The sequence below is a fragment of the Callionymus lyra genome, chromosome 9, assembly GCF_982586985.1.
Source record: "Callionymus lyra chromosome 9, fCalLyr1.hap1.1, whole genome shotgun sequence".
Taxonomy (NCBI): Eukaryota; Metazoa; Chordata; class Actinopteri; order Syngnathiformes; family Callionymidae; genus Callionymus; species Callionymus lyra.
In genome coordinates this window covers 26,941,467-26,963,948 of record NC_141826.1, presented here as the reverse complement: position 1 = coordinate 26,963,948, position 22,482 = coordinate 26,941,467, and the positions used below count along the sequence as shown (strand labels likewise).

Here is a 22,482-nt window from a genome sequence, read left to right as displayed (position 1 = left end):
TAATAATAACAGTAACTATAATAATAACAATATAAATAATAATAACAACAATAACAACAACAACAAAAATAATTACAATAATAATAATAACAGTAACATTAACATTGTTGTTGGGGAAATACAACTTAAAAAATGTAATAAATTAAATAATATAATTAAATGATTTGAATAAAGTTACTTGTGAACTAAAGTTTAAGTGAAGGTGCTCGTGTGACATCAATTAATATTCAACACAATAACATGTTCTTTTAAATAACGTTAAATAAAGTCAACATTTCAATCTAAATGAGGAGCAAGAATGAAAAACCTTCAGAGTGACGGTGATGACGAGGACGGTGAAGACGATGGTTCCGTACGACCAGTTCCCGTAGACCTGGACGAGGAGACACGAGATGTTTAGTTGAAGGACGACGTTGTGAGTCGAACACACTCACCTGTCCGTTGTCCTGCAGCGCCGGGTTACTGAACAGGAAACGAACGCCGAAGAAGAAGATCAGGCCGTGGAAGATTCCCAGCAGAGTCCAGTAGAGGAACGGACGCCAGCGCAACATGGCGTTCTTGGCGATGTCCCTGAGAGACACCACAGAATAGAGAATATTAAATATTATATATATTTATATATATTTATATAAAACACCTTTGAAAATAGAAATAACACAAGGAAATGTATTCATGGATATTATTATCAGTATCATCAGGATATTAATGCTTGAAACTTTGAATTTCTTTCCTTAATAAGTATGACAATACTTAAGAGCTACGACTGAATTTAAATACTACTAATTTAAATATATCGAGTTTAGAAATACATATTTTTAAATGATTAGAATTACAATATCAAACTCTGTGTGAACATTTTTTATTGAGAAAATATACAAATGTTTTAATTGAGTCATAAAAATATACAAATTATTGATAAAAAAAACAAAAACATTTCAATTAAAAAGTTTCAACAATTTAAATGTTAAGTTCATCCAATATTGTGATGACACTGATGATCAATAAAGTTTTATCCATCCATCCATCTATACATCCATCCATCCATCAATCAATCCACCTATCTAAAACTCCACCCATCCATCCATCCTTTTATCCATCCATCTAAAACTACATCTATTTATCCATCCATCCATCCATCCATCCATCCATCCATCCAAAACTCCAACAATTCTTGCATCCATCCTTCCATCCATTTATCTAGAACTCCATCCATCCATCTAAAACTCCATCAATTCTTCCACCCATCCATCCATCTAAAACTACATCTATTTATCCATCCATCCATCCATCCATCAATCAATCCACCTATCTAAAACTCCACCCATCCATCCATCCTTTTATCCATCCATCTAAAGGTAAGGTAAGGTAAGGTAAGGTAAAACTTTATTGATCCCTCAGGAGGTCTCCTTTGGGAAATTGTTTAATCCTTTTATCCATCCATCTAAAACTACATCTATTTATCCATCCATCCATCCATCCATCCATCCATCCAAAACTCCATCAATTCTTGCATCCATCCTTCCATCCATTTATCTAAAACTCCACCCATCCATCCATCCTTTTATCCATCCATCTAAAACTACATCTATTTATCCATCCATCCATCCATCCATCCAAAACTCCAACAATTCTTGCATCCATCCTTCCATCCATTTATCTAAAACTCCATCCATCCATCTAAAACTCCATCAATTCTTCCACCCATCCATCCATCTAAAACTACATCTATTTATCCATCCATCCATCCATCCATCAATCAATCCACCTATCTAAAACTCCACCCATCCATCCATCCTTTTATCCATCCATCTAAAACTACATCTATTTATCCATCCATCCATCCATCCATCCAAAACTCCATCAATTCTTGCATCCATCCTTCCATCCATTTATCTAAAACTCCATCCATCCATCCAAAACTCCATCAATTCTTCCACTCATCCATCCATCCTTTTATCCATCCATCTAAAACTACATCTATTTATCCATCCATCCATCCATCCATCCAAAACTCCATCAATTCTTGCATCCATCCATCCATCCATTTATCTAAAACTCCATCCATCCATCCATCCATCTAAAACTCCATCAATTCTTCCATCCATCCATTTATCTAAAACTCCATCCATCCATCCATCAAGCGTTGCATGAATGATTTTTTTAAATATATATTTCCGTATAAATAACCTGCAGGTGTGCAGACTCACCTGTAGAGGGCAGCATTGTCCAGCAGAGCCTCCATGCAGATGTGCTGCTCCAGGAGACTGTAGGCCAGGATGGGCATGGAGGTGAAGCAGATGTTGTACATCGTCAGATAGGCGGCGTCATACAGAGGCTGGGGACGTCGGGAACAGAGGGATGAAGGGAGGGATGGTGGGATGCAGGCGAGCAGGGGTTAATATCGAGGAAGAGTCTCACACACGTCTTAGAACCAAAACTGTTGAACAACTACATGTTTAACTGAGACCTGCTCAGTTCAGACACCAGGGGGCAGCACAGGGACAGTCTGAGGGTGAATATGTTCCAGGTAAGGAGGCTGAGAAAGAATCTCACCTGCTGAGAATATCCACAGAAGAACTGGTACAAAAACTGAGGTAAGATGAAGCAGAGGTTCTGGAGAGAGAACAACAGTGTAAGAATAAACATTTATTTATTCAAACACGTCTTAAAGTCGTTAAATCACAAACACTGAGGAAGTAAAGAAATAATGAGTCTCTTTGTTTATGTGTTGAATGAACTAATGCTGACCTGGGCGGGGCCAAATTCGACCTTTGACCTTAGAAGTGACATTTAAATAGGTAAACGATGATCTTGTAGAAATATAAAATTATAAATGATTAAACTTATTGTAGATCTTTTGTTTCTGAAAAAAGTGATTATATATATATATATACAGTATATACACAAACAAACACATATATATATACACACACATATATATACAGTGTATATCGATTTACACACACATACATACAGTATATACTGTATATACACACAAACACACATATACAGTATATATCGATATACACACACACATATATAGTATATACTGTATGTACACACACACACACACACACACACACACACATACATACATAGATAGATAGATATACAGTATATATTGATATACACACACACATATATACAGTATATACTGCATGTACACACACCCACCATTCTGCCTGAGCTAGTGTAGGTTTACTCCTGGTACTCTGGTTTCCTCCCACACACACCGGTTGATTGAAATAACATGTCTGCAGCTGTGAGTGTGTTGTGTGTGTGTGTGTCTGTGTACGACCTGTTCAGGGCGTCCCCCGCCTCTCACCCCAAGTAGCTGGGAGAGCATATCTTTTTTGTAGTTCTTTGATATCATATTTTTTTTGGTAAATTAACGGTATACAAAATTAACTATTACACAATTTATTTGATGGCTTTATAGCCTTTATTAATTTGATGAATTTTTAATGGTCAAATATATGAAATCATGTTTTTCCTCTTGAGAATCTAAATCAAATGATAAACAATCAAATTAAAACAACAATGTGTTAAAGAATGTTATTGATTATTCATTTTCAAATCTTAATTAGTTTCTTCCTTCTCTTGATTGACGGCCCTGAACTTTGATTGACAGGTGCACGTCCACCTACCTTGTAGAAGAAGTATTGCACCAGGTGAGCGATGCGGACGTAGTACAGGTGTCCGTGAGCCAACAGCAGCTTCTTCAGGTGCTTTAACTTGGGGACGGCGTAGTCGCTGTTCCTGACCGCCTGGCGCCCTTCTTTGCCTTTGATCCCTGCGGACCGGAGAAGGTCAGAGGTCACAGGTCACGAGCCCAGGAGGACAGAGGTCGTACCGATCCCCACGTGAGCCTCCAGGATCATGCTCACGTCGTTGGCCCCGTCACCGATGGAGAGCGTGATGGGACTTCCTTTGGAGTTCTTCACCATCTTCACGATCTACAGGTGATGTTCAGCAGGTGAGTCAGGAGAGTTTCAACGATTTATATTTATAATGTTAACACTAGTAATAATACAATTAATTCTTACACATAGAGTTTGACATTATAAGAATTAAAACACATTTTCTAAATTCAATATGTTTTAATTGGTTAAATTCAATATAATAATGTTATAAAAGTATCACCAGACAGTACCAACAGAGCACCGATCTACTGGATCATGATTACCGTAATATCCGGACTATAAGCCGCTACTTTCTTTCAACACTTTGAACACTGCGGCGTAAAGTCCGGTGCGGCTTTTATTTTATTTTTTTTTTCGTGTCGCCAAGAGTATTTTTGTCAAGTAACAGTCGACCAATAAAACTGATAAGTCGTTCACAGACGTCCAGTGAAACTGTTTGATTTATCAAGTGAACTTTCACAACTATTGTAAATCATTCGTACTCGTCAACATGTAATCATAAAGAAGGGTGGGATTTACAACCTAGTCACATGATGGCGGACGGCTATGGAGTAAGATTACTGCAACCGGTTTGAGCGAGTGTGTCTTGGTTGCTGTACACTCAAAATCACTCAACCAGTCATACACGTGCACTCTAGCCGTCATACACGCGCTCAACTTCTCTAACACAGTCTAACACGCTGCTGCTTAAAGCCTTTTAAACATCATTTAAACATGGTTACCATGGGAGTGAACAAAGTTGTCAGACGCTTAATAAAGTTTGACTTTATCCGTTTTGTCGACGTTCCCTTTAGCTCAGCTTTATCTAGTGGATGATAACACAACCCCAGTCAAACGTTTGACTGTATCTTTTATTCTATGCACCTTATAATCCGGTGCAAACTATTTATGAAAACACTTCTTAAATAGTCCAACTAATAGTGCGGACATTACGGTAGGTCTTTGTGTATTTTGTCTTTGGGTTGATCGTGTTGAAGTTGTGTGTTTTCTAAAGAACTGTTCATTTATTCCTCCGTCATGGAGCGACTTTTGTTGATGAATTTAAAATAAGACGGTGAGTAAATACATTTAAGGTTCCTTCAGAATCCGCTTTGGTGAGTGTTTTGTCATTTTTATAAAATAACTGCCGTCACAGCAGAGCTGACATTAGTCCAGAGCTCCGCCCCTTTTAATGCGTGTGTGACGTCCTCTCGATAAGTCATGTGACACGTTACAATAACAAGATATCATGAACGCTTTTGAGCTAATTTTTAAGATAACAACGTGGGATATTTGTGGATTAAAATCCTGGCCAGCCTGTAGAAGTACAAAGTAGATTTTCTGTCTAAAATTAGAGCACGAGGCTTTTAATCCGGTGCGCGCTCTAGTCCAGAATTTACGGTAATACTTCAGTGACCTCATAGTAGAATCTAGTGAGATTATTATACTAAGATTTTTATTTTAAATTGAAAAATGTTAAACATTAAAAAAATGATAAATTTAAACTTTCTCTGAATCCTTAATTAAAATAAAATCTACTTTTCAATAGAGATGATTTCAATCTTGTGTTACTTCTTTTCGGGTCACCTTGACCCATCACAAGGGTTGACATTATTCACTAAAATATGTGTGTGTTAAATTGAGCCAGTAATACTCAGTAGTACTCAGTAACACTCAGTAACACTCAGTAACACTCAGTAATACTCAGTAATACTCAGTAATACTCAGTAATACTCAGTAATACTCAGTAATACTCAGTAACACTCAGTAACACTCAGTAGTACTCAGTAGTACTCAGTAACACTCAGTAACACTCAGTAACACTCAGTAACACTCAGTAACACTCAGTAATACTCAGTAATACTCAGTAACACTCAGTAACACTCAGTAACACTCAGTAACACTCAGTAACACTCAGTAACACTCAGTAATACTCAGTAATACTCAGTAACACTCAGTAACACTCAGTAACACTCAGTAATACTCAGTAACACTCAGTAATACTCAGTAATACTCAGTAACACTCAGTAACACTCAGTAACACTCAGTAACACTCAGTAACACTCAGTAATACTCAGTAACACTCAGTAACACTCAGTAACACTCAGTAACACTCAGTAACACTCAGTAATACTCAGTAATATTCAGTAGTACCTGAGCCTTCTGCAGGGGAGCCATGCGGCAGCACAGCACGGAGGTGCAGTTCTGGCAGATCTGCAGGAACAGGTTCTTGTAGAGACTGGAGCTGGACTCGGAGGCGTTGAGAACCATCGACAAAGTTGCTCCGTCGATGATGAAGCCGTAGTCCTGAGCGGCTGAAGACCAGGTCCTGAGGAGAACATGTGAGATCAGACCTCATGAAGGACCTTGACTGACGTAATAATTAATACATGTAAACGTGTTTAAATTCACAACTAGATCCTTAAATGTGTTTGAATGAATATAAAAATAAATAAATAACCTATGATTCTATTTTTGTTGAAGAAAGGTTTATATACATTGATTAAAACACATTAAAGTATAAATAAATTAATGTGTTTTAATTTGTATATTTAATTGTTGTTGATTTTCTTATTTTAACACGTATTTATTGCTGTATTTCGTTATTTAAACATGTATTTATTGATGTATTTTGTTATTTAAACATGTATTTATTGATGTATTTCGTAATTTAAACATGTATTTATTGATGTATTTTGTTATTTAAACATGTATTTGTCAATGTATTTTGTCATTTTAACTCGTATTTGTCTATGTATTTTGTTATTTTAACACTTATTTATTGATGTATTTTGTTATTTTAACATGTATTTATTGATGTATTTTTTGTTATTTTTACATGTATTTATTGATTTATTATGTTACGTCACCTGGTGACTCCAGGTTTGTATATTTATTGATGTATTTTGTTATTTTAACATGTATTTATTGATGTGTTTTGTTATTTTAACATGTATTTATTGATGTATTATGTGTATATTAACATGTATTTATTGAAGTATTATGTCACCTGGTGACTCCAGGCTTGTATATTTATTGATGTATTATGTGTATTTTAACATGTATTTATTGAAGTATTATGTCACCTGATGACTCCAGGCTTGTATATTTATTGACGTATTTTGTTATTTTAACATGTATTTATTGAAGTATTTTTTGTTATTTTAACATGTATTTATTGAAGTATTTTTTGTTATTTTAACATGTATTTATTGATGTATTATGTGTATATTAACATGTATTTATTGAAGTATTATGTCACCTGGTGACTCCAGGCTTGTATATTTATTGATGTATTATGTGTATTTTAACATGTATTTATTGAAGTATTATGTCACCTGATGACTCCAGGCTTGTATATTTATTGACGTATTTTGTTATTTTAACATGTATTTATTGAAGTATTTTTTGTTATTTTAACATGTATTTATTGATGTATTATGTGTATATTAACATGTATTTATTGAAGTATTATGTCACCTGGTGACTCCAGGCTTGTATATTTATTGATGTATTATGTGTATTTTAACATGTATTTATTGAAGTATTATGTCACCTGGTGACTCCAGGCTTGTATATTTATTGATGTATTATGTGTATTTTAACATGTATTTATCGATGTATTTTTTAAATACCTGGTGACTCCAGGCTTGTATATTTATTGATGTATTATGTGTATTTTAACATGTATTTATCGATGTATTTTTTAAATACCTGGTGACTCCAGGCTTGTATATTTATTGATGTATTATGTGTATTTTAACATGTATTTATCGATGTATTTTTTAAATACCTGGTGACTCCAGGCTTGTATATTTATTGATGTATTATGTGTATTTTAACATGTATTTATTGAAGTATTATGTCACCTGGTGACTCCAGGCTTGTATATTTATTGATGTATTATGTGTATTTTAACATGTATTTATGGATGTATTTTTTAAATACCTGGTGACTCCAGGCTTGTATATTTATTGATGTATTATGTGTATTTTAACATGTATTTATGGATGTATTTTTTAAATACCTGGTGACTCCAGGCTTGTATATTTATTGATGTATTATGTGTATTTTAACATGTATTTATGGATGTATTTTTTAAATACCTGGTGACTCCAGGCTTGTACGGCGGCGCCTCCTGAACGGCCTTCTTATGATACTCCAGCAGCAGCTCGTGCAGTCGCTCCTCGCGTCTCTTGCCTCGATCCTCCAGCGTCCTGACGGTCAGTTCCAGCAGCTCCGTGCTTCTCTGGAACAGTCTGCAGGCGTAACACGTGGACTTGGCCGTCTCCATCTTGTCCCCCGTGAGGACCCACACCTTGATGCCGGCCCCCTGAAGGGCCTCCATGGTCTCCGCCGCCTCCTCCTGAAGTCTAAGGGGACACACATGTGGTTCATGCTTCTCACCGCTAGAGGGCAGTGTGAGCTCAGTGAACGACTACTGTTTCTCTCTGAAATACTGCAGTGAGTCTTCAAACATATATATATATATTTATGATAAAACAATAAATACAACAAAGTATAAATACTTTTGAAAATACATAGGAATAAAAAAACGTGGTTTTCAACAAATAAATTGGTCATTTTCAACAAACTACACTATATTAATAACAAACAGGAAATGCAATTTTAAATAATAAATAAAAATGTTTCCCACTAATATTTACAAATATCACTTTATTTATACAAATAAATCTGTCAATTATTTCAAATTAATCACAGACATATTCAGCATTTGATTTTTATTGCCGTACAACTTCAAAAGGATTGAGAAGATTTTATTAAAAGGAATATTTAAGTTTTAATTTGAAATTTAGAGACATTTAAATGTTTTATCAAAACCAAAATAAAAACAACAAACATTGAAAATGTCAAACATTTATTAAATATTGAAAGTATTGGAAGAAAAAAAAAATCATTCATATTATTTACTCAAAGTATTAATATTATCTATATATTATTTTGTGTTTTCTGTGGATTAACGAATGTAAATATATCTTATTTATTTAATGTTATATATGCATTTATGTTATTATCTTTTATAATTATAGAATATTAATCATTTTATTTATATAGCACTTTTTAAAGCGTAGTTACAAAGTTACATAAAAGTAAACAAATACAGTTAAAAGCGACACAGCGCTATATAAATAAATATTACTTACTTACTTACTTACAATCCATTAAAACATTAATAAAACAAGAGAAAACAACACGGGTTCCTTTCTAGGAAAATATTATTAAATAAAATGATAAAAACACCGAAAAATAAAAAAGAGTAAAAGTCAAGGTTAAGTTACTGTCGTTTGTTACATCCGTCACATGTAAACATCTCTTTTTGTTTGTTTATACATTTGTATTTATATAGTTTTAAAGTGAGACTTGTTTAATTTTAACCAACTTCAAGTTTAAAAGTAAGAATCCATGACGTCACGTTACAAACGTAGCTTCAGGTTAAACTTTAACAGAGTTTATCGTTTATAGTCGACTCAAGTAACTTGTTGTTTCTCTGACAAGTTACTTAACGACTTGTTGACGTCATCAAATACTGGGTTCAACGCCACAGATGTTTTAAAAGAATGTGTTTGGAGATGTTTCTACTCACCGATCCTCCACGGCTGTTGCTCCGATCAGACTCATGCCCGTCTCCACCTGGTTGTAAACGGCCATGAGCTTCTCCTCGCGCTCGTTCAGAGCCAGTCGAGCTTCTCTGAGGCCGGCGTCCACCTGGAGGTACTCGTCGCTGTTCAGCAGCTTGAAGGCCACACACAGCGTCCTGTAGCCCTCCTGAACACACACACACACACACACACACACACAGAGACACACACACGTGTTGATGCATCAGTCAGTAAATAAACATCCATGGAGACTCACTGTAGCGTTTCTCTCCACATGCATTCGTATTCTCTCCACCTCCTCCTGCCGGACGCGAGGGAAGATGGACGAGTCTGCTCCTTTACAGAAGAGGATGGTTTCACCTGCGGCACAAACACGGCAGCGGTCAGTGGCGTCCAGAGCCGTCAATCAAATGAAGACGAACTTCTGTCCACACCTATGATAATAATCTATTAATATTATTATTATTATTTGTATTATTCTGTCCACACCTATGATAATAATTATATTATTATTATTATTATTATTTGTATTATTCTGTCCACACCTATGATAATAATCTATTAATATTATTATTATTATTTGTATTATTCTGTCCACACCTATGATAATAATCTATTAATATTATTATTATTATTTGTATTATTCTGTCCACACCTATGATAATAATTATATTATTATTATTATTATTATTTGTATTATTCTGTCCACACCTATGATAATAATTATATTATTATTATTATTATTATTTGTATTATTCTGTCCACACCTATGATAATAATCTATTAATATTATTATTATTATTTGTATTATTCTGTCCACACCTATGATAATAATTATATTATTATTATTATTATTATTTGTATTATTCTGTCCACACCTATGATAATAATCTATTAATATTATTATTATTATTTGTATTATTCTGTCCACACCTATGATAATAATCTATTAATATTATTATTATCATTTGTATTATTCTGTCCACACCTATGATAATAATTATATTATTATTATTATTATTATTTGTATTATTCTGTCCACACCTATGATAATAATTATATTATTATTATTATTATTATTTGTATTATTCTGTCCACACCTATGATAATAATCTATTAATATTATTATTATTATTTGTATTATTCTGTCCACACCTATGATAATAATTATATTATTATTATTATTATTATTTGTATTATTCTGTCCACACCTGACTTGGATCGGACGATGACGCTCATTCTTCTTCTCACGGGGTCAAAGTTCAAGACATGAAGCAGGTCGTACCTGATGAAGATGAAAACGTCAAGTTTGTCGAACATGAAGAAGAAAATGTAGTTTCGTCGACTCACGTTTCAACGTCTTTGTTCCTGTTCAAGACTTTCATGGTTTTGCTTTCAAGGCCCAGGAAAGTGAAGCCGTACCTGCAAGAAATATATATTAACTATATGAATATATATATATATATATATATATATATATATATATATATATTAACTATATGAATATATACATGTATATATTAACTATATGAATACATACATGTATATATTAACTATATGAATACATATATATATTAACTATATGAATACATACATGTATATATTAACTATATGAATACATACATATATATATATATATATATATATATATTAACTATATGAATACATACATGTATATATTAACTATATGAATACATACATATATATATATTAACTATATGAATACATATATGTATATATATTAACTATATGAATACATACATATATATATATTAACTATATGAATACATACATATATATATTAACTATATGAATACATATACTGTATATATACAGTATATTAACTATATGAATACATACATGTATATATTAACTATATGAATACATACATATATATATATATTAACTATATGAATACATACATATACATATATATTAACTATATGAATACAAAATCAAACCATTTTCAACTACATTTAACTTTATTTATGATTTAAACAAGACAAATAACATTATTGATAAAAAGTTAGAATAAAGACAAAGATAAAAAAGATTTTATTTTTCTCTATCAAAATATATTTTATCAACAGCCACTGCTTTAAAACTTCTAAAAGTAAAATGAAAAATCAAGTTTTTCACTTTTTAATACACTTTTTTCTATCCTTCAATCATTGCTCATGGTTCCATGAAGACAAAGAGCTGCATGTGGAGGAGAAACAGGTTCGACCACGACACGTATGTTTAAAGAGAGAGTTTGTGAGAACCTTCTTCATGATGACCCCCCCCCCTCTCTTGACCTGACCCTGAACCTCCCACAGGACACCTCGACCCACTGACCTCATGGCCCCCTTCACCAGGGCGACCTCGTCGGGCGACGACGCGATGAAGCCTCGCTCCTCACGACTGGAGTGAAGCGACTCCCCGTCCACGCTCAGACCGTCCACCTGGTCCATCAGCAGGTCGGTCCGGTCGGGCTCGCTGGACTCCTTCACCTGGACCGTGTGGCAGAGACAGAGCGCTCGCAGGAACAACTCCTCGCGCTCCTGAAGATACCATCAGACAACAGTCAGGAGATTATAGTCCATGTGTTTGTGTCGTTGACACTATTGTAACAGTTTATTTAGTGTCTAAACCAGAAGGATCTTCTCGCCTGCAGTTCATACTAAACTCTGCAGCCAGAATTCTGAGCCGCTCTAGTAGAAGAACTCACATTTCTCCTTCAAACTCTTCACTGGCTGCTCTAGTAGAAGAACTCACATTTCTCCTTCAAACTCTTCACTGGCTGCTCTAGTAGAAGAACTCACATTTCTCCTTCAAACTCTTCACTGGCTGCCAGTTTCTTTCAGGATCGTTTTAAAATTCTGGTTCTTACTTTCAGATCTATTCACGGTCAGACCTTCCATCAGTGATCTGATCCAGACTTACACTCCAGCTCGGGCTCTGAGGTCTGTGGATCAGAATCTACTGATGGTTCCTGAACTTCCGGACCAGAGGAGAGAAATCCTTCCAGACTGTTGCTCCTAAGCTTTGGAACCATCTCTGTGTTTGATGATCTACTGACTCCTTCAAGAACCATCTGTGTTTGATGATCTACTGACTCCTTCAAGAAACATCTGTGTTTGATGATCTACTGACTCCTTCAAGAAACATCTGTGTTTGATGATCTACTGACTCCTTCAAGAAACATCTGTGTTTGATGATCTACTGACTCCTTCAAGAAACATCTGTGTTTGATGATCTACTGACTCCTTCAAGAAACATCAGTGTTTGATGATCTACTGACTCCTTCAAGAAACATCTGTGTTTGATGATCTACTGACTCCTTCAAGAAACATCTGTGTTTGATGATCTACTGACTCCTTCAAGAAACATCTGTGTTTGATGATCTACTGACTCCTTCAAGAAACATCTGTGTTTGATGATCTACTGACTCCTTCAAGAAACATCTGTGTTTGATGATCTACTGACTCCTTCAAGAAACATCTGTGTTTGATGATCTACTGACTCCTTCAAGAAACATCTGTGTTTGATGATCTACTGACTCCTTCAAGAAACATCTGTGTTTGATGATCTACTGACTCCTTCAAGAAACATCTGTGTTTGATGATCTACTGACTCCTTCAAGAAACATCTGTGTTTGATGATCTACTGACTCCTTCAAGAAACATCTGTGTTTGATGATCTACTGACTCCTTCAAGAAACATCTGTGTTTGATGATCTACTGACTCCTTCAAGAAACATCTCAAGACACTTTGATTTGAGCTTTTCCTTGATTCTCTGAGACTCTTGTGTTTGTCTCTGTGTTATCTTGATCTTTTAAGTATTTATTTTAAATTTAAGTTCTTTGTGACCCTGATCTAGAAAAGCTCTTCAAATATTACTTACTAACTTACTATCAAGAGTGTTCATTGATAAGGCCAGTAAACAGAAGCTGGAGATAAGACTTTATGGTCATTAGTGCCGTCATTAACTCCATTAACTGCACCTTGCTCAAGGGTGAGTCAGATATGCTCGCGCCACAACAGAGGAAGAGAGGTCAGAGGTCACCACACCCACCCTGCCGGCCTTCTGCTGTTTGCTCATGGGTCCGTCGGTGACGCAGAACCCGTCCGTCTCCGTGCTGGACTCCTTGTGCTTGTACTGGAACCCATCGATGCAGCACTCGATGAACTCCATGTTGTTCTGAGTGAGGGTACCCGTCTTATCCGTGAACACATACTCCACCTTCAAAACACAAATACTTTCATCACATACATGTATCTAGACCTGAACACAAGTACATCAGTGTCATCAGAAGATCGAACGTTCAAATGTTATAACAGTTTTTATTGAATTGTTGTTGTTTTAAGCATGAAATGATTATATTTTAATAATTAAATTAACAATTTATATATACATTCATTAATTTTCTACCGCTTCATCCCTTATGGGGGTCGCCGGGAGACTGCAGTCTATCCCAGTATCATAGGGCGAGAGGCAGGGGACACCCTGGACAGGACTCCAGTCCGTCTCAGGACACACAAAGACAGACAACCATTCACACACACACTCATACTTACTGACAATTTCCCCAAAGTTCTCGATCAACCTCTGTATGTTTTTGGACTGTGGGAGGAAACCGGAGTGTCCGGAGTAAACCCACGTAGAACCATTTCTATATTGAAAGGTTGAGTTTGAATTTTAAATATTTAATACTTTCTAAATTAATGTAATTTTCAGCCAATCACGGAAGCTTTGAGACGATCACGTGACGCCGCAGCACAACGATCAGGTACATTAGTTACTCTTGTTATTTTATTACATTTATTTATATTTATTAACATTTTATTGTTATTATATTGAATTTAAAAGAAAAACAAAATATTGAATCGAGAAAATATATTTTGGAATTATTGGAATAAGATGATCAAGTTCTGTGTTTAAGAAAATGAAAGTATTTAAATGTTTATCACAATAAAACAAATAAAACCTTCCTTTAAACATTTTAATAATAATTTATATAATTATTCATTTCGATATAAAAAATATAGATTCAATACATTTCTATTAAAACATTGAAATTAAACCATTAATATCCTGATTCCACTCAAATACTAGATTTTCTATTTCAGCATCAAATTCTTTGAATTGGTGTCAGAATTAGAGAGGCTGTGTTGCCATGGCAACCCCTGAGGCGAGTTAAAAAAAGAATCATCTCCTAAAAATTGTAAAAACCAAACGTCTGAAGGTCCAGCTTCTCTACATCTACTGGTCTCCTGACCTGGCCCAGCTCCTCGTTCAGGTCCGAGGTGTTGACCAGAGCTCCCTCCTGGATCTCAGGGTCGAAGAAGTCCTTGTCCCAGGTGATGAAGAAGGACCCCAGGAACTTCTGCATCTCCACCGTCACGTACATGGACACCGGGATGATGAAGTTGAAGAGCACCATGAAGGACAAGAAGTCGGTGAACATCTTAAGGTACTGTGGGAAGAAAAGATATTTGAATAAACTACACAGAAATAATAATATTTCACAGCAGGTGTCCTTGGATACGTAGAAAGTTCATCAAAATAAAGCCAGAAAATGTTAAATATACTTTTTTCTCGTAAGAACATTTAGAATATCACAGTTTGTTTAATGATAAATTCACACGAGAAAATTGAAAACAGTTAAAAGTAAAGTTGCAAGTCCAGGATTAGACAGAGAGATTAATAAAGTCTGTCTAATCTAATCTAATCTAACCATTAAAACACCTGAAGAAACTAAAAATGTAGGTGAAATCATGGACCGTAACAATTATAACCTCTGACCAGGTTACTTTTGATTGACAGTCTAAACCCGTCATCACTCACCAGGTAAGTTTTGATTGACAGTCTAAACCCGTCATCACTCACCAGGTTACTTTTGATTGACAGTCTAAACCCGTCGTCACTCACCAGGTTACTTTTGATTGACAGTCTGAACATGTCGTCACTCACCAGGTTACTTTTGATTGACAGTCTAAACCCGTCGTCACTCATCAGGTAAGTTTTGATTGACAGTCTAAACCCGTCATCACTCACCAGGTTAGTTTTGATTGACAGTCTAAACCGGTCATCACTCACCAGGTTAGTTTTGATTGACAGTCTAAACCGGTCATCACTCATCAGGTAAGTTTTGATTGACAGTCTAAACCCGTCATCACTCACCAGGTTAGTTTTGATTGACAGTCTAAACCGGTCATCACTCACCAGGTTAGTTTTGATTGACAGTCTGAACATGTCATCACTCACCAGGTTAGTTTTGATTGACAGTCTGAACATGTCGTCACTCACCAGGTTAGTTTTGATTGACAGTCTGAACATGTCATCACTCACCAGGTTACTTTTGATTGACAGTCTAAACCCATCGTCACTCACCAGGTAAGTTTTGATTGACAGTCTAAACCCGTCATCACTCACCAGGTTGGTTTTGATTGACAGTCTGAACAGGTCATCACTCACCAGGTTAGTTTTGATTGACAGTCTGAACAGGTCATCACTCACCAGGTTACTTTTGATTGACAGTCTAAACCCATCGTCACTCACCAGGTTTGTTTTGATTGACAGTCTGAACATGTCATCACTCACCAGGTTAGTTTTGATTGACAGTCTAAACCCGTCATCACTCACCAGGTTAGTTTTGATTGACAGTCTGAACAGGTCATCACTCACCAGGTTTGTTTTGATTGACAGTCTGAACCGGTCATCACTCACCAGGTTGGTGTCCTTCTCCCTCTGCGTCTTCTCGTTGTACCAGGGCTCGTCTTGTCCAGGTTTGCTCTGCCACACATACTTGAGGGTCGTGCACACGAGGGCTTTGCTCACCAGGATACACAGATACACCAGCAGGAAGGCATTGATGGACCTGAAGAACACAAGTTTTCATTAACCTCCAAAAACAATGTTTTCTTTCCAACTTACTTTTCCACAGCAGAGCGTTTCTGTGACTTGCCCTGATAGTTGAGAGCCATTTTTGTCTCCATGCCAGTATAAACCGCGACACCTAGAAACATGTTAACAAACATATATATTGATGGATGATGAATACATTTCAGATAAAAAGCTAACAAGCTAACTAGCTCGATAGCTTTAGCTTGCTTTTTCCATCTTACTATGTAGCCATAGCTAATAGTAGCGTAGAAGGCTAGCCCTAAGGACGGACTGATAGACAGCAAGATAGATGCTAACTACATAGCTCATTAAATAGCTAGCTACCTAGAGCTAGCTAAAGCTAACAAGATAGAACTGGAGATGTTGGGAAAACTCCTTTGGGAAATAAGGTTCCAGTCAACAAACAACAGAGGAACACAACAGTAAACTAAAGCTAAAGCTATCTAGCTATAGCTAGCTAAGGCTATTTAGCTTTCTAGATAGATAGCTAACTTGTTAGCTAGCTTGCTAGAGTGATACACTGATATAAATCTGAAAGATAAATAGCTAGCTAGCTAAAGAGCTATCTAGATAGATAAATAGCTAGCTAGCTAAAGCTAACTAGCTATATAGATGGATAAATAGCTAGCTAGCTAAAGCTAAATAGCTAACTAGATAAATAGCTAGCTAGTTAAAGCTAACTAGCTATCTAGATAGATAAATAGATACCTAGATAAATATCTAGCTAGCTAAAGCTAAATAGCTATCTAGATAGATAAATAGCTAGCTAGTTAAAGCTAACTAGCTATATAGATAGATAAATAGATACCTAGATAAATAGCTAGCTAGCTAAAGAGCTATCTAGATAGATAAATAGCTTGCTAGCTAAAGCTAACTAGCAATCTAGATAGATAAATAGCTTGCTAGCTAAAGCTAACTAGCAATCTAGATAGATAAAAAGCTAGCTAGCTAAAACTCACTATCTAGATAGAGCTTTATTGATGTGTTGGGAAAAGTCTTTTGGGAAATGATAGTTCCAGTCACTGCACAGCAGCTTTCAGAGGAACAAAGTACAAACAAAGTACAAACAAAGTTCACACAAAGCAATCAAATCAATGAAATCAATAAGAATATAAAGTATAAACAAGAGTATAAAGACCTGATATCTTCAGTGTGTTCTTCAGAGTGGCTCCTTTCAGCAGCAGGTTCTCGGGGCCCAAAGACCTAAATAAACGACATCAGATGAAACAGACGCACACGAGGTCGAACACGAGGTCGAACACGAGGTCGAACACGAGGTCGAACACGAGGTCGAACACACAAGAGGTTCGACTGGAAATAGCAGCCGAGCTGACGTTCAGGTGACGAACGCTTCCCAGAACGAGCCTCAAAGTTGTCGAAGGACGTTTGTTGATCGACATAATCGCCTCTGGGAGTTTGTTACAGAGCAGCGAGCGACGCCAGATTCTTTTTTAAACTTTCTCGCCGCCACTCGTGATCGATGTGGAATGACTTGTCGTTGATGCGAGAGGAAAACAAACGAGTGTTTAAACGAGTGTTTGGATCTCGATCTGGCGGCAAGTGAGCGAGAACGAGATCCTGTCAGAGCCGGACGAGGAAGTGGGTCACGGTGTCATCGAAGGAGACGTTCAGTCCAGGAGTCCTCGGGCCGGGTTTGAACGCCGCTGACGCTCGGGTCAATAGTGTGAGAAAAGTTGTGTAGTTGTTGTGTGTCTCCAGCACATGCGTGTGTGTACCTGTTGGAGCGAGATGACGCATGTTTGCAGAGCGCTGGAACAAAAGTGTGGCTCGACCCAAACAGATCATTACTCAGTGTTCGTTTGTTACTTTCTATTCACGAGTAATTGACTGGAACTCAAGCGACAACATTCCTTCATGATCCGTGTTTGTCGTCTGAGTTACAACCTGTTGCTGCTGAACGTCAACATCACAGTGTTCACACCATTTGTTATCGTTGTTCTTTGGGCTCACATTTCTGTTGACATTGTTTCATTTTAAAGGTCATTTCACGCGAGTTGTGTTCTTTATGCAAACATTTATTTATGACCATATTATGTCCGATTCACACAGGATAAGTGTTACCTGGGACCCTTTGGTAATTTAATAATATAATAATAAGAATAATAATAATAATAATAGTGGAGATTGTCTGAGTTTAATCCCGTGTGATTGTCTTTGATATGTAATTTAATAATTCAAATGACTGTAATTCTCCAAACACAGACGTCGGGTGATGATACTAATCCCGTGTGAATCCGAATGTGTGTTTGTAATTGTGAATGCGGCATACAGTAAACACCACTGTAACAGACTCAGACTTCTAGGCTCTCACCATTGTGTTGATATTTACTTCCGCGTTTTTATTTTGAAGGGGTTGAAAAGGAAGTAGATGGAGTTGGTTGTTGTGTGTTCCACATGGCGAAAGTAAAGAAGACGTGCCTGTGCACAGATACAAACTAAGTTGTTGTTGTTTCCCACACGAATACACTCGGTTACACAACTGTAACTGTGTCTCTTCTGTCAGAATAATGTTGGGGCACATTTATGTGCTGTTGAGCGTCTGCACAAGTTGAGAAACGAAAGAAAATAAACGCTTGTCCACTTTATCTTCTCCAACTACATAGCTCAATACATAGCTAGCTACCTAGAGCTAGCTAAAGCTAACAAGATAGAACTGGAGCTGTTGGGAAAACTCCTTTGGGAAATGAAGGTTCCAGTCAACAAACAACAGAGGAACACAACAGTTAACTAAAGCTAAAGCTATCTAGCTAAAGCTAGCTAAGGCTATTTAGCTTTCTAGATAGATAGATAGATAACTTTTTAGCTAGCTTGCTAAAATAGATAACCAGTTAACATGCCTTAGGGATAGAATGATAGTAAGTTATTATAGTTATTTTCTCTAGACGAAGAACGCTTGGTTACACTAACTTTCTCTTCCAGTTATTTCTTATTACACGTGTATCTCTAGGAAATGTAAAAATGACTACAATACAGACGTCGCTTATCTCGTGTGAATGCACTTAAAATAACGAAGGGGAGGTCATTTACAAAACACAGAGGTCACCAGGTAATACTTCTCCCGTGCGAATAGGGCTTCAGTGTTATAAATTAAGACTTTAATTTAATTCATGGAACTGATCATATATGTTTCATCATACTGTAAATATTGTCTTGATTGTCATTTATTTAAAATTCTTATTTTATCGTTTATTCTTTTTAATTTGGTTTATTTAATATTTATCTATTTTTTGATTTAAATTGAACATTTTCTTCCCGACGGTGGTGTAGAGATGCAAAATTAAATGTCTTTGTCAATGTTTATGATATTTTCTAATCACATATTTTTAACTGCGTCACTGCTGGTGTTTCTTTCATCTTCTGTTGGAAACAAACTTGGAAGGAGAAGAGAATCAAACCTCTGAAGGAGTGACCGCGGCCTTGAGCGATAACAACTTTGTGTTACTGTTGTTGCTTTAGAGGAAACTGTGACTGATGTGTTTCTATTTGTCTCTCATGGCAGGAAATAAACGACTGTGACTTTGAACTGGTTCTGATCTTTGACTTTCAGCTCAGAGTCAGTTTTCTAACATGAAACTGTCCTAATAATGCTGTACTTTGACAGTAAAGATTCTACTTTAATTCATTTCATTTCCAGGGCCATGAAGGAAAAATCTGGTCAAGAACTGTCTCGGTTGGTTCTTGATTTAATTGTATTTTAATGAAAAATGTGATAAAAGATATTTTCCCTAATAACATTAGGTATGTTGAGATATTTAGAGATGCAGAAATATAAAGTGCTACTTCTGCAAACTTATATTTTGTCTAATTCATAGTTTAAAATCCAAATCTTTACCATGCAAGTGTGACACACTCACCTCACTGTGGGCTCCTGATTGTTCTTGTAGATGTGCATACGACCAACAAACCTGCACATGAAGAGATAAAACGTTAATAATATTGTTAATAACTCAAATAAATATCTTTAAATCCTGGAATCTATCGTCAATGTAATCGAGCGTTTGATAAACATAAGAAAAATTGATTTTCAATACATTCTTCTTTTCTGACTCACGCAACACCTGAACCTTCCTCAGGGGGGCGCTACATTGTAGTTTATTAACTTGGTGACACGAGGATCAGCTGAGGAAGAATTCTCTGTTCCAAACATTTAATTCTAAAGATAAGACAACGAAGGTCGACGAGAGCTCACTTGTAAAGGTCAGGCTGCGGCTGTTCGCACTCGATGGTGGCGTTGAGAGATTCCAGATCCTTCTCTGTGTCTGGAACAGTGTAATGTGTCTGGAGCGCAGCCAGAGACGAGAGAAAGTAGAGATGAGCAGCAGGATCTCAACTCTCGACTAGAACTCAAAACATTCATGAAAGATGTTATTAAATCATGTTTTTACAACGGTTTCCACGGCTTCAGGCAAGTCTCGGATCTTTCTACGCCTTTTTTAGACCCTTTGAAAATTAAAGTTAAGTAAGTTAAGACCCACTCAGAATACAAACATAACAAACACCAGTCACAGTCATTTCAGGATATATATATAATTTAGTTTAATATACTTTTTTTTTCCGACTGAAAAATGTTCCTTTGATTGAGATGATTTTAAACAATACACACCGTTTCACAAATGTTTCCTGGAACTGACACACCATCGAAATGATTGTTACTGGATATTATAACATAATATTTAACTTATCCTGTGTTCAAACTTTTAAAGCTTTTCAAATTATATTTAGGAGACTTTAATGCCAATTAAATTAATGTTTTTTTTGTTATTATTCTTACATTGAATGTGTTTGTTTAAGCAGCTGCTGCAGTAAAAGACTGGAATGAACCATAAAACCTCTCCTTCCTGCTTGAACTACAGTTTATAACTTGAAAGCTAACGATAGCTTTTAAGCACATTTTCAGTTTATTTAAGTCAGTAATTTTAAGTCTATTAAATGTATGAAAAGGTGATTCCTGATCGTAAGTAACAGCCTGGTGAAGATGTTTGAAGGATGTCATTATATTTTAGTACTTTTTATGTTTTACCTTAAATCTAAATCAAAATTCTCATCTGAACATCAACAAAAATCATCATAAATTTAACACACGTGACTCTAGTTTGAGGATCAAACGTCTTCAATGTATAGTTTGTTCCACCGTCAGTAACATCTATGGTCACCTTATGGTTGGACTCTCCATCCAGACTGGCAGTCGTGACGAAACAGGTCTCGTCGTCTCTGCTGGACTGGAGGAGGATCAGATCACAGGGAAAGGTCTCGTCTTCTTCCACCTCCACAACATCTCCCACCTGGAGAGAGAACCAGAGGTTCATGATCTTTGGACTCTTCAGGTACATCTGCTCTATGGCGCCCTCTATCCTACAGTCTCTCCAGGTGAAACTAAACCCCTACAATAACATTTCTTCTTGGACTCATGCAGGGTCGCGGGGTCAGCAGCGTCAGCAACTTTTCTCTCCCCAGCGACATCGTCCAGCTCCACCCCGGGGGTGCAGGGGTGTGAGGAAACAAAATCAAAAATGGATACAACGATATATATAAAAATATTTTTGTTTACGTTACTGTATCCATAGTTAACAGCACGGTATCAGTTTTTGTCTTTTAAATAATGAAAAAAATGATCAATACATTTTTTTATAGTTTAAATTCTATTTACAATCAACATGGAAAATATTCACCATAATTGTTCATTTTTGTGTTGCAGTTAATCTTCCGGACACTAGATGGCAGCAGTCATTACAACCTTCATCGCTACAGCTACAGTGAAATCCTGCAAGATGCCGGCGATGACTGAGGACAAGAGGATACTGTGGCTCCAGCAGCTTTGAAAGCTGATGTTTGGACATATTTGGAAATTTCATTTCTTTAAATACAACCAAACGAGAACGAGCACAAGATTTCGCCAATATTTTGTTTCCCCTGAAATCTTTGAAAATTATGCGAGTGTATCAAAAATATACTGCATCACGTCTTGAGTTGTATAAATAGTTTCATATCGTATCGTGAACTTTGGCGGCGTCAGCACTTATGCAGACAAGGCACTGATGTTGGTAAAAAC

The 22,482-nt window shown here is 36.2% G+C and overlaps 1 protein-coding gene across 1 annotated transcript in view; it reads right to left on the bottom strand.

The window, feature by feature from the left end:
* The window catches only part of atp11c (ATPase phospholipid transporting 11C (ATP11C blood group)), a 73,700-nt gene that overhangs the window by 6,553 nt on the left and 44,665 nt on the right, over positions 1-22,482 (bottom strand). Inside the window, exons 6-26 of the mRNA XM_087799848.1 lie at positions 21,587-21,715; positions 20,623-20,711; positions 20,288-20,338; positions 17,551-17,615; positions 16,443-16,524; positions 16,236-16,386; positions 14,785-14,982; positions 13,581-13,748; positions 11,861-12,066; positions 10,874-10,945; positions 10,735-10,808; positions 9,780-9,883; positions 9,508-9,689; positions 8,009-8,275; positions 6,057-6,231; positions 3,854-3,956; positions 3,648-3,793; positions 2,554-2,613; positions 2,208-2,335; positions 435-570; positions 308-373 (exon numbers count right to left, since the gene is read on the bottom strand). Coding sequence (XP_087655974.1) covers positions 308-373; positions 435-570; positions 2,208-2,335; positions 2,554-2,613; positions 3,648-3,793; positions 3,854-3,956; positions 6,057-6,231; positions 8,009-8,275; positions 9,508-9,689; positions 9,780-9,883; positions 10,735-10,808; positions 10,874-10,945; positions 11,861-12,066; positions 13,581-13,748; positions 14,785-14,982; positions 16,236-16,386; positions 16,443-16,524; positions 17,551-17,615; positions 20,288-20,338; positions 20,623-20,711; positions 21,587-21,715 — 2,652 coding nt within the window. The remainder of the gene's footprint in view (positions 1-307; positions 374-434; positions 571-2,207; positions 2,336-2,553; positions 2,614-3,647; positions 3,794-3,853; positions 3,957-6,056; positions 6,232-8,008; positions 8,276-9,507; positions 9,690-9,779; positions 9,884-10,734; positions 10,809-10,873; positions 10,946-11,860; positions 12,067-13,580; positions 13,749-14,784; positions 14,983-16,235; positions 16,387-16,442; positions 16,525-17,550; positions 17,616-20,287; positions 20,339-20,622; positions 20,712-21,586; positions 21,716-22,482) is intronic.